This window comes from Eulemur rufifrons, chromosome 18 (genome assembly GCF_041146395.1).
Source record: "Eulemur rufifrons isolate Redbay chromosome 18, OSU_ERuf_1, whole genome shotgun sequence".
In the NCBI taxonomy this organism is placed as follows: domain Eukaryota; kingdom Metazoa; phylum Chordata; class Mammalia; order Primates; family Lemuridae; genus Eulemur; species Eulemur rufifrons.
The window spans coordinates 38056643-38068170 of record NC_091000.1 but is presented as its reverse complement, the minus strand read 5'-3'; the positions used below and the strand labels follow the sequence as shown (position 1 = coordinate 38068170).

At 37.4% G+C, this 11528-nt stretch overlaps 1 protein-coding gene across 1 annotated transcript in view; it reads right to left on the bottom strand.

Moving 5' to 3' along the window:
* Positions 1–1372: 1372 nt before the first annotated feature.
* The window catches only part of TRIM2 (tripartite motif containing 2), an 85158-nt gene continuing 75002 nt past the window's right edge, over positions 1373–11528 (bottom strand). The window contains exons 9-12 of the mRNA XM_069492914.1: positions 11309–11489; positions 10157–10227; positions 5940–6080; positions 1373–1831 (exon numbers count right to left, since the gene is read on the bottom strand). Coding sequence (XP_069349015.1) covers positions 1679–1831; positions 5940–6080; positions 10157–10227; positions 11309–11489 — 546 coding nt within the window. The 3' untranslated portion in view covers positions 1373–1678. The remainder of the gene's footprint in view (positions 1832–5939; positions 6081–10156; positions 10228–11308; positions 11490–11528) is intronic.

The following is an 11528-nucleotide window of genomic DNA, read 5'->3' as shown; positions in this document are numbered from 1 at the left end:
GCACTTTGGGAGGCCGAGGCGGGAGGATCGCTTGCGGCCAGGAGTTCAAGACCAGCCTGGGCAATAGCAAGACCCTGTTTCTACAAAAAGTAGAAAAATTAGCCGGGCATGGCGGCACACACCTGTAGTCCCAGCTACTCAGGAAGCTGAGGCAGGAAGATCACTTCAGCCCAGGAGTTTGAGGTTGCAGTGAGCTATGATGATGCCACTGCACTCCAGCCCTGGCAACAGATCAAGACCCTGTCTCCAAAAAGAAAAAAAAAAAATTCAGTTTTTCTTTTGACCTTTTTTCTCTCTTTTTTTGAAAGCACAGAAGGTCATTTTCTGACCAAATGTCAGCCATCATTCCCGGAAAATGGCAAAAATTAAACCTGCTTTAGGGCTTGCTCCACTAGGACGGCTTTAAACTACGTAGTAAAGGAATGTGCTGAAGAAAGGCTGGACGATGCTTCTGTCTTTCAGAGTGCTGCCTATTTCAATACACCAAAGATTCATCTATATATATATATAAAATACATTCTATCTTACCCTAATCATGTATACATAGTCCCTTAACACCTCTACTATTCATTAAACAATGATAAATAACCATAACATGCCCTTACCTGTAATGCTTTCAAGATAACACAACTTTGGTAACACCTGCTTTCTAAAGGGAAATCATTAATCAATCACATGCCTTTGGTTGACACCATCAGTCCTCCAAAGGGCTACTTATGGCTCTCTGTCCTAGGATACTGGTGTCCTACTACATGTGCTGACATTTTGCAGGAGATAAAGCTTTCGCTTTCATGAAGTGGAAGAGGAGAGACACGTGTGAAAACATAGCACATAAAACGTGACTTTTTCTCTATTACATTCCAGTGCATTAATCTGGAGTTAATGGGGCAGTTTGTTTACCAAAAGGTTGCATTGCTTTTGTAATATGCTTTTCAAAGCACTAGGAATTCCAGGTTTCCCCGAAGATGTACTTTGTTTTCCAACACTAGGTTCGCAGGAAAGAGGTGGTGAAAAGAACACAGGAAAATAGATCTTTGTCTAACCCAGAAAGGTTGGGAAATTTGCATTGATTCTTAAGTGCTAAACTCAAGAGGCCTGCTAATCAGAGCTGGGAGGATTTTGCAAGACAGCCTTACTTTTTCTAAAGTAATTTATATGTAGTTGTTGATAACCAAAAAAATGTCACAAGAGTAATACCTACTGTAAAAGTGAGGTTAGAAGATTCCCTGGGTCTTGCGACCTAGATTAAATAAAGTATATAACTACAACAGATTTTGTTTTTGTTCTGTTTTTGGAAGCTCTCTGCAAAAGCTACCATTCACAAGATTAACAAATACCTTTACATATTCTAGTTTTTTTTTTTAACATTTGTTTGATTTGCAAAATTACTTCAACTACATAAATCCTGTCCTTTAAGCCACAGTTCACAGATGTAAAACTTTGCAGTTTTCATAGATTCAGTAGAAGAGGTTTGTTTTTTAAACCCTATAGGTGAATTATGGAAATTGTATAAGCAGTTTTTAAGGAATCTGTTACATTCAGAAATAAACTTGGAAAGTTCGCCAATGATTCCTTCGAGCATAAAAAGTCTAGTCATAATCTGGTCCCGCGTTGAGAAATCCATTCCAGTTTATAGTGCAAGACCTTGGAAAGGGTTGTCCATCATGGCAGCCCATCATTACTGTAAGTATCGATAGACCTTGAAACAATGATTTCCAGAGTCTGCGACCACAACATGGCCATCTGAAGTTAGGGCCAAGCCTTGGGGTCCATAGAGTGGGTCAGCAGATGTGTTAATGTAGGACAAAAATGATCCACTCCCATCAAAAACCTGTAAAAAATATAAAGTCAGAAAGTTATAGGAGAAATCATTGTAATTTGCTGAAATACGAGTTAGAAAACCCTTCATGTTAATGTTTTTAATAAAAAGCATGTAAGTAACCCCCTAGGTTTGTTTAGGTCACTATCATATCCACAATCCTTCTTTCCACTTATCTTGCTTTTTCTCCTCTCCCTCTGAATGCCCAGTCACTGGAGTAGAGTAAGCCTTTGGCTACCAGACAGATCTCCATCACTACTGTGGTCATAACAAATATTTGGCTAGGAATGGCCCGGGATGGTGTTTGAAAAATGAATGACCCTTACTTTTCATACTAAGGTTTCATTTTTTTCCCTTCCAGCCTCAAGTTTCCCTTCCAGCCTCAAGTTTCCCTTCCATCCCTAATCATAAGGGAGAAAAATCAGCAACTAGACCAAGGAAGAATGGTCCTGAGTCATAATATATATGCAATAAGAGAAGGTTCCTCCCCCCCCTTTTCAGAAAAAGAGTAACTTGTAAAAAGTCAGTGGTTCAACAGGTACAGTCATTTCTTGATATCCCAGGGGTTGGTTCCAGGAACCCCAAGGATGCCAAAATCCCCAGATGCTCAAGTCCCTTGTGTAGTACTTGTATATAACCTATGAACATCCTCCTGCATACTTTAAATCAGCTCTAGATTATTCATAATACCTAAACAATGTAAATGTTATGTTATATTGTATTTTTTAAAAATTTGTATTATTTTTTATTGTTGTACTGTACTGTTGTACTGTTTTATTGGTTTTATTTTTCAAAATACTTTCAATCCTCAGTTGGTTGAATCCCTGGATACAGAGGGCCAACTGTACTTTTGGACATGAAATCATCTTCTTTTGGTCACCTTTTGCTATGATGAAATAAAAGGAATAAATTCAGGCCCTTATACTTCTTCATAAGATCCAGGCCGGTTTCTTTTGGTCATTTTGTTTGGCCTACTTGGTGCTTAAAAGGCAAGTGTAACTAGGTAGGTGCTATGAGGGCCATAGTGCAAACAGCTTAGCATCTGTGGTCCTGTATAGAACTGCTTTGTGAACTTAGTTCCCTGCCTGCCTTCTGACTTCTGTAGTACATCAGACCTTTGATATACTTCTCATGAGATATAGAATGCCTCTTTCAATGTAGATGTCCATCAGAATATTAAGACAAATATATAGGAGAAATAAAAGCACTTGGTACTTGGTGTTACATTTATAATCTCAGTTCTTTTTCTGAGAAGTAGATACCTATACAGGCTGAGTATCCTTAACCAAAATGCTTGGGATCAGAAGTTTTCTGGATTTCATTTTTTTTTTTTTTTTTTGGATTTTGGAATATTTGCATATACATAATGAGATATCTTGGGAACAGGACCCAAGTCTAAACATGAAATTCATTTATGTTTCATATATACCTTATACACGTAGCCTGAAGGTATACTTTTAATAATTTTGTGCATGAAACAAAGTTTGTGTTAAGTACTTATGCGTGGAATTTTACACTCCTGATGTTACACTGGCACTCAAAAAGTTTCAGATTTTGCAGCATTTTGAATTTCAGATTTCTGAATTAGGGATGTCCAACCTGTATTGGATTTGAACTGCTAATCATTGCTGGCCTCGCAGAGACATCTGAATGCTGCTAGACTTAACCAGTGCACGCTGGGTTCTCAGGTGCACAGCATACGGCCACACTGGCAAGGATGAACAGCACTTGCTGCAAATGCACGTTTAGAACAATGAAGGTGTGTACACAGAGAAACAGGAGATAAGAATAATCTTTCTTCAACTGGACGATTTTAAACGTTTACTCTTAGAGTAAAAATCAAACTTCTTTTGTGCCATAGACCCCTTTGGCAGTCTGGCAAAGACTATAGGCCCTATCTCAGAATTGTGTTTTATGGCCGGGCACGGTGGCTCACGCTTGTAATCCTAGCACTCTGGGAGGCCGAGGCGGGTGGATCACTCGAGGTCAGGAGTTCGAGACCAGCCTGAGCAAGAGCGAGACCCCGTCTCTACTAAAAATAGAAAGAAATTATCTGGACAACTAAAATATATATAGAAAAAAAAATTAGCCCGGCATGGTGGCACATGCTTGTAGTCCCAGCTACTCAGGAGGCTGAGGCAGTAGGATCACTTAAGCCCAGGAGTTTGAGGTTGCTGTGAGCTAGGCTGATGCCACGGCACTCACTCTAGCCCGGGCAACAAAGCAAGATTCTGTCTCAACAACAAAAAAAATTGTGTTTTAATATGTTTTTTTGTCAGAATGTAACCAGTTTTATTATTTTTTTACCCTCCACCAAATTCTCAGATGCCATTCATGACATCATGATTCCTAAACCATGAAAATATAAATTCATTCTTCTTTTACTTGTTTTTGTTAACTTTTTATTTTGAAATAATTATAGATTCATAAGAAGTTGCAAAGATAGTAGAGAGGGGTCCCGTGTCCCCTTCACCTAGTTTCCCCCAAGATCTTCTATTATATAATTCTGGTACCATACAAAAGCCAACAAAATGACTTTGGAATGTGTGTGTACAGTCGTATGTAATTTTATCACGTGTACATTTACCACTGTGATCAACGTAACAGAATTATTCCATCTTTATTAAGATTTCCCTCTTGCTACCCCTTTATAGTCACACCTGCTCCCCTTCCTCCACCATCTCTAACCCTTGCCAACCACTAATGTTTTCCTTTTCTGTAATGTTGTCATTTTGAGAACGTTACATAGATGGAATCACACAGTACGTGACCCTTTGCAAGTGGATTTTTTCACTCAGCAAAATGCCCGTGAGATGCATCTAAGTTGTTGAGTGTATCATTAGGCTGCTCCTTTTCAATGCTAATAGTATTTTATATTATTAGTATGGATATACCAGTTTGTTTAGTCATAAACCTAGTGAAGGACATCTTGGTTATTTTCAGTTTTTGGCTATTACAAATAAACTTACTATGAACGACAATGTATGAGTTTTTGCATGGACATAGGTTTTCATTTCTCTGGGATAAACACCCAGGAGTGCAATTACTGGGTTGTATGGTAAGTATATGTTTAGTTTTTAAGAAACTGCCAAAGTGTTTTCAAGGCTCACTGTGCTTTTTTACATTCCCACCACAAATGTATGAGATATTTAGTTTCTCCACATGCTCACTGGTATTTGGCATTTTCAGAACTTTTAATTTTAGCTGTTCTAACAAACATGCAGTCATATCTCATCATGGTCTCGTAACGAGAAAATTTGCACTTCCCTAATGTCCAGTGATAATGAACATCTTCTCACGTATGTATCCTCTTCAGTAAATTTCTCTTTGTGTCTTTTGCTCATTTTCTAATTGGATTGATTGGTTATTTTATTGTTGAGGTCTGAGAATCTTTACATATTCTAGGTTTAAGTCCTTTGTCAGAAATGTGGTTTGTAAATATTTTCTCCCAGTTTGTTACTTATCTTTTTATCCTCTTCATGGGATCTTTCAAAGAGCAAGGGTTTTGAATTTTGATCAAATCCAATTTATTGATTTTTTTTCTTTAATGATTGTACTTTTGGTATCATGTCTAAAAACTCTTCACCAAGTCCTAGATCCCAAAGATTTTCTCTCAAAATCTTCTAAAAGTTTATCCTCTAAAACATTATCTTCTAAAAGGTATTATACAGCTTTTATATTTACATCTATGATCCAATTTGAGTCAACTTTTTGTGTAAGTCTACTTAACGCAGTAGTGTCATCATAGCTTACTGTAACCTCAGACTCTAGGGCTCAAGTGATCTTCCTGCCTCAGCCTTCTGAATAGCTAGCGTTACAGGAGTGCGCCATCATACATGGCTAATTTTTCTTATTTTTTATAGAGATGGGATTTCTCTATGTTACCCAGGCTGGTCTTGAACTCCTAGTCTCAAGTGATCCTCGTGTCTTCGCCTCCCAAAGTGCTGGGATTACAGGTGTGAGCTACGGAGCCCCAGCCTAAGTCGACGTTTTTCCCTGTCTGTGGTTATCTTAGTTGCTCCAGTTCCATTTGTTGAAAAGACCATCCTTCTTCTGTTGTATTGCTTCGCTTTTAACAAGTACCAACCACTCTAGCCATGTACGTTAGCATTTACTCTACCTGGATCCTGCTGTTTCCCCAGTCTGCTACAATGATGTTTCCGTTGGAATCCACTGCTACACCTGTCGGAGCGTTAAACTGTCCATTTCCTTCTCCATTTGAGCCAAACTTCAACAGGAATTCTCCTTCCTGATTAAACACCTATATGAAATATTTTAAAATTATGTTATTTTAAATTAAAACAGTTGAACCAATATTATGGATTTTTAAAATATCTACTTGAGCAGGTTATTTATAACAAGACCTATGATTTAGGTCATTCTTAAAAAAGAAAAAAATCTACAAACTACACTGCATATCATTTGTGCCTCCCCAATTTATAAATCTGATTTATCATTTGCTAAATCACCACTTCTCTTTTTCTGGCCCATATCTGGTTATTAAATGCTTACGTGAAACAGACTTTTACTATTAATATAAATTATAAAACATTAGACAAATATAAGGCAGTATGAGTAAATAGAGCTATAATTTTCAACAATATTATTCTTTCTGCCTTTAAATAAATAGCTAAATTTCAAGGATGGGCATTATGTTTTTATTTGTAAAAGGATGGATGATCATTCAAAGTTGGATCAGAAAGTGGGAGCTTTTTGCGAGGCCCAAGGCTCACAATTTACTACCATTTTACTGCATCAGTATAACAAGAAAGAGTAGGCCGGACTTCATGCTTACGCAGGAGAAAATCATTGCATGTGTGTGTGTGCACATGTGTTGTGGCAGCAGGTGACAAATAAGAAAAGGGTTTTTTAATTTACCCTCAGAAGATATTTTAATTAAAATAGAGAGTCTATATGATCCTAAGGCTTTGATGGATAGAGCTCACTGAGAGAAGGGAAGCTGTTAGCAGTGAAGGGCTAAACAGAACTCTTACGCAACGTCTCTATCGGTATGGTCAAGCAGTGGGATGCTGTGGTTAATTAAATATTCTTGTTAGTAGAGCATTACTATATATATATATATATATATATATATATCTCAAATACAATTACTGATTGAGAGAATTAAATTTTAATGTGTATAATGATAGCACCACAGTAAGCCTACAGTAAGCCTAATTTTATCTTGATTCAGATGATACCTAACGTTTCCAGGACATCATTTTAAACTTCCATTATCATAATGCCTAGATGCATAGAAATAGTCGTTAACAAATCAAAAAGTATCATGTGCAAGGCACCTGGAGAGTAAGGGCTCCTCAGTTGTGGAGCTGAAGAGCTCCCACTATATTTGAGCATAGGTCCAATCTGAGGACGATCTCAGGACCTTTCAGAGATTCTCCTATTGCCATCTCTGATCACGAAAGATGAAAATGACTATTTCTTTTAGCTAAGTACATTGGGAAAGCAGGACACTCCCATCTCTAAAGGGTACACTTTCTCTAAGATAAAGAAGAGACAAAAGAGTCACAACCACCTTCTGAATTAATTGCACACTTGCCAAGTAAGCCAGTTACCTCTTTGGTTCTTTAGAGAGGACAGAGACAAGAACAACCAGCTTTTACTAAGATGACATGTTTTAACATCTTTCTCTGACTCTTTCTGTCCTCTTGTTGATAAAACATTCTAGTTTTAAACACCAAAGGAACTGTGTTTATGTTGGTGAGGACACAATTTATTATTCTCTGATCTTTCTATTATTAATTCCTACAGATAATCTTTTGTTTGTATTTATCTTTCTGGGTCAGTATGTTTTCAGTGGCATCATACAAATGGTTTAAGTGCTCCTGCTTCATTTTGGAATAATGGAGAATGCCAAATCTAGTCTTGTTTTTCCGTGAAAAGAAACTATATTCTGCAGATAGCTTAAAAAAAACTAATGAGACCACTTGTTAGCACTGACCTGTCTGTATGTTTTTTACATTTTCCAATAGACAGGTGACCTGAATTTGGAATTATTGCTAATTGCCCAGGATTATATGGGAGATAAAAGCCCAAGTATTCCATAAAAGTTATATGGCAATAGCTATCAAAAAGAAGAGGAAAAACAAAAAAAGTCTACTTTTTTAAATAAGAGGAAAATTGAGCTTAAATAATCTGCTTCTACTGTACTGAAAACTTGGAGAGTTTTCAGAATCTTAAAAATTACAAATTTCTCATATTTCATATTTTTCTCACCTAAAATGCCATTTAATTACTTAAAAACTATTCAGATGAAAACATACTAAGAGGCAGAAGTATGAACTGAAATAGTTTTTTACAGCTTTGGTTTTTATAATATTTCAAGTAAGTTTTTAAAATAACCTTGATGATAATCCTTTTTTGAATTCAAAATTCTGCTCATGTCAAATACCACTTGGAAGTTTTCCCTGATAGTTTTAATTATGGAAATCTTCTCTTTTCTTCTGGAAACTTATAGAACTTCATATGTACCTAGTTTTATGAAACTATTTATTGCTATCTGCCTTGCATTCTGGTTACTGACATATATGTTTTAATTCTCTCGGCTGTGTCAGCCAGGGCAGGTAAATAGAGGTCCCACATACCCATGCCAGTTGATTCATAGAGATTGCCTGGCACACTGGACAGGAAGGACTCTGAGGCCACAGTTGCTTAGTAGAAAAGAGCAGCTCGATTAATTATTCCTGTCTTTCGGTAGCAGGTGAGCAGAACCTATGCCAGGCATTTGCACTGTTAGGATATATATGGGTTTTCTTCTTGTTGAATGCCCTGTAGTGAAATGGATGATTCCTCTACAGCGTGAGTGAGGGTCGGAAGTATGAGAACAGCCTGTGTTATCCTTTCACAGCTGTGCTCATTCTACAGCTCTGGCTGCCTGGGAGGATGGTCCCAAGCTCATTTCCTGCTGCCTCTTTGCTCTCTATTTCCATCCTCCTCTGCTCATCGGGAATCTTTGCCACTGTCCCATTACTTTTACCAAGACACCTCCCATAGAGAATGGTGTCCTTAGAGAATGCAGCTCATCACATTGGGCATAGCGGGGACTCTACCACTGTGCTAGCAACTCTGGAGAGACAAGACAGCAGGGAAGCAACAGTGGGCACCTTTTCCCTCATCCTGCCCACATTCCTTTGGCCCACTGTGCTCTACTCTTTGCATAGGGACTTGGCACCCATCTAAAAGGCTCAAGCTCTCTCCATTTAATCAGGTTAGAAATATCTTCCAGGATGAGGTAGGTAGATGAAGCAGTGAAAGGACATGGAAGAGAGAGTACCTTTGGGTGTTAAAAGTCCTACTACCCTTTATCTAGCTATTCCAGTTGTCAGCACCAATAAGTCGTTATTAACTCTGGTTGTTCAATGGTTGTCCCTAAGTCATTGGCATACCATCCTATGCAAGCTTTAGTCATTGGCATACCATCCTATGCTGTTTCCTTATTATTTTTCCTTTAAAATGATTCGCTTTAAAAAATTTAAATGAATGTATTTATAAGGAAAACTTTATTATTACTTCTATAAGTGCAAAACAATATCTCTTGATGTAAACAGAAGATAATCCTAAAAGTAAACACATAACTCTTAAAATGTCTGCCTGGGCACTGCCCGTGACTACCCCACATACCCTCAGGGGAACATGCATCACACCTTCAGAAGCTTGGTCTAGAATATTACTAATTTTCTCATCATTTCAGTGAATGAGTAATTTGTTTTGAGCCACTTTATTATTTCCTGATTTTCTCATAATAAAATTCAAATCTTTCTCCCTTGGTACCGAGCAATAAGAATGTACTATATTATTAGAAGAGGTCACTGTTTCCTAAATAACACCAAATGTGTGAAAACATTCTAAGTATAAAATATACTATGTGAATGTATGCTAGGATTATTCTCACTCCCCTCGTCTGTTGTATCAGAGTTCTAATATCTAATTTTGTTTTAAAGGCCTTATCATGCAGAAAATTTAAAAAGTGATTTTGTTTTAATCTATTGAATAGCCACAAAATATTAAGCTTCACAAAGTTCTGCCTCTAAGTTCAAGCAACTGTGATTTTTTTTAAATTTTATTTTCAAGTCCTCTTCACTTGCACCAGTTTCAAATTAAGAAACATATTGTCACTGTATTTTGTACAATTTCCTGACTCCTCAAGGTCTGTATGTCCAAATTAAAACCTGTCTCCTTTAAGCAGAAGCAAAATCTACTCTTTTAGGTTAACTCCCTTTGGTCCTGTGTGTATATGTAAGTATTACATTATTTTTTTCCCAGAATGACTTCTCCACAAAAGCATTTAAAAGTTAACAACTGATGTGTTTATAGTACCTTGACAGAATGATTATGGAAATCTGTAACAATAATCTCATTATTGCTATTTACAGCTGCAAAATGGGGACCTGCAATAAAGACGGAAAAAATATGTGATGACTACAACAACAAAAGTGATTACAACAACATAGCAGTTACTGTAACAAAAACCAAACAATATATTTACTTTGCTATTTAAGAAAGAATAAAGAATTATCGACTCGGTCCTTGAAAAATCATTCAACCAGACCTCTGGCTCCAGATAACATGGATCCTATATTATTCTACACTTGTGGCTGTCTACTCTGACTTCTTCCAGATCAGCTAAGAGTTCTAGCAGCTCTAATGAAGTGGGATGAGCAGTAAGCATCAGAATTCATGCTCCGTACCGCCATCTGAAAGCCACACCTGCCAGCTTCCCTGAATATGTTTTAGGGCCTCAGCTGCCATTCAGGAAAGACATGGCAACTCTTAGCATTGGAAGAGAGACTCCAATATATAATATTTTAAATAAAAAATTGAGCAGAAAACCCACAGTTTATAATTTTGGGTGACATTCGGAACCTGGCAGAACTGGAGACAAAGCACAAAGAAAGATTATGCAAATTAATATTAAACGCCAAAAGCATCCCTTTAAAAAGGAAATTCATAAACTGTTTACAGCCTTTTCTTGCAGATATGAAAAGCTAAGTAAGCTTGCAATTGCAAAGTCATACATCGAAAAGAGCAGTAAAGCAGACTGTCCCCTCTGTACTCAGCAAATATTCTGAACTCCTATTTTCTTATAATAAGCTAGAAAGGTGAAAAAAATTCTCATTCAAAGGCTCTTTAAATAAAGCTACTGGTAGGTGGAAACAATGGAGTTACTTCATTGTTCTTCGGATATTTTTATTTCAAAAATATTTTTAAAATGTATATTTTATTTAATATGAATATTTAAAGATTTCTGAGTTGTAAACGTCCACCAATAAAAACCACACACATGGTTTGCATTTCAACTTACTGCCAGTGGGGTCACTCAGAAGCATCTAACCATGCTTTTGCTTAGATCTCACCCCCAGTATCTTTCCCAAAGCCAGCAAACACACCGGGGATGCGGTGTCTTCAACATGCTCCAACATCATGCAAATGTGAGCAGAAGCAGCATAAAAAAGGGGGTTTACATATTACCATCGAGTGTACCTGCAAACTGCCTGTCCCCATTTCCTCGGCTACCAAACCTGGTGACTATTTTCCCGTTTGGCTGGAAGATAAACACGCAGCACGCCTTGTTGTCCACCACAATAATGTGCCCATTGCGGTCCACAGAAACTCCTTTGGGCCCCATCAGCTTTCCTGATCCAATTTTTGTCTGTCAGAAACAAGGATAGAAATCAAGTACAGATATTGA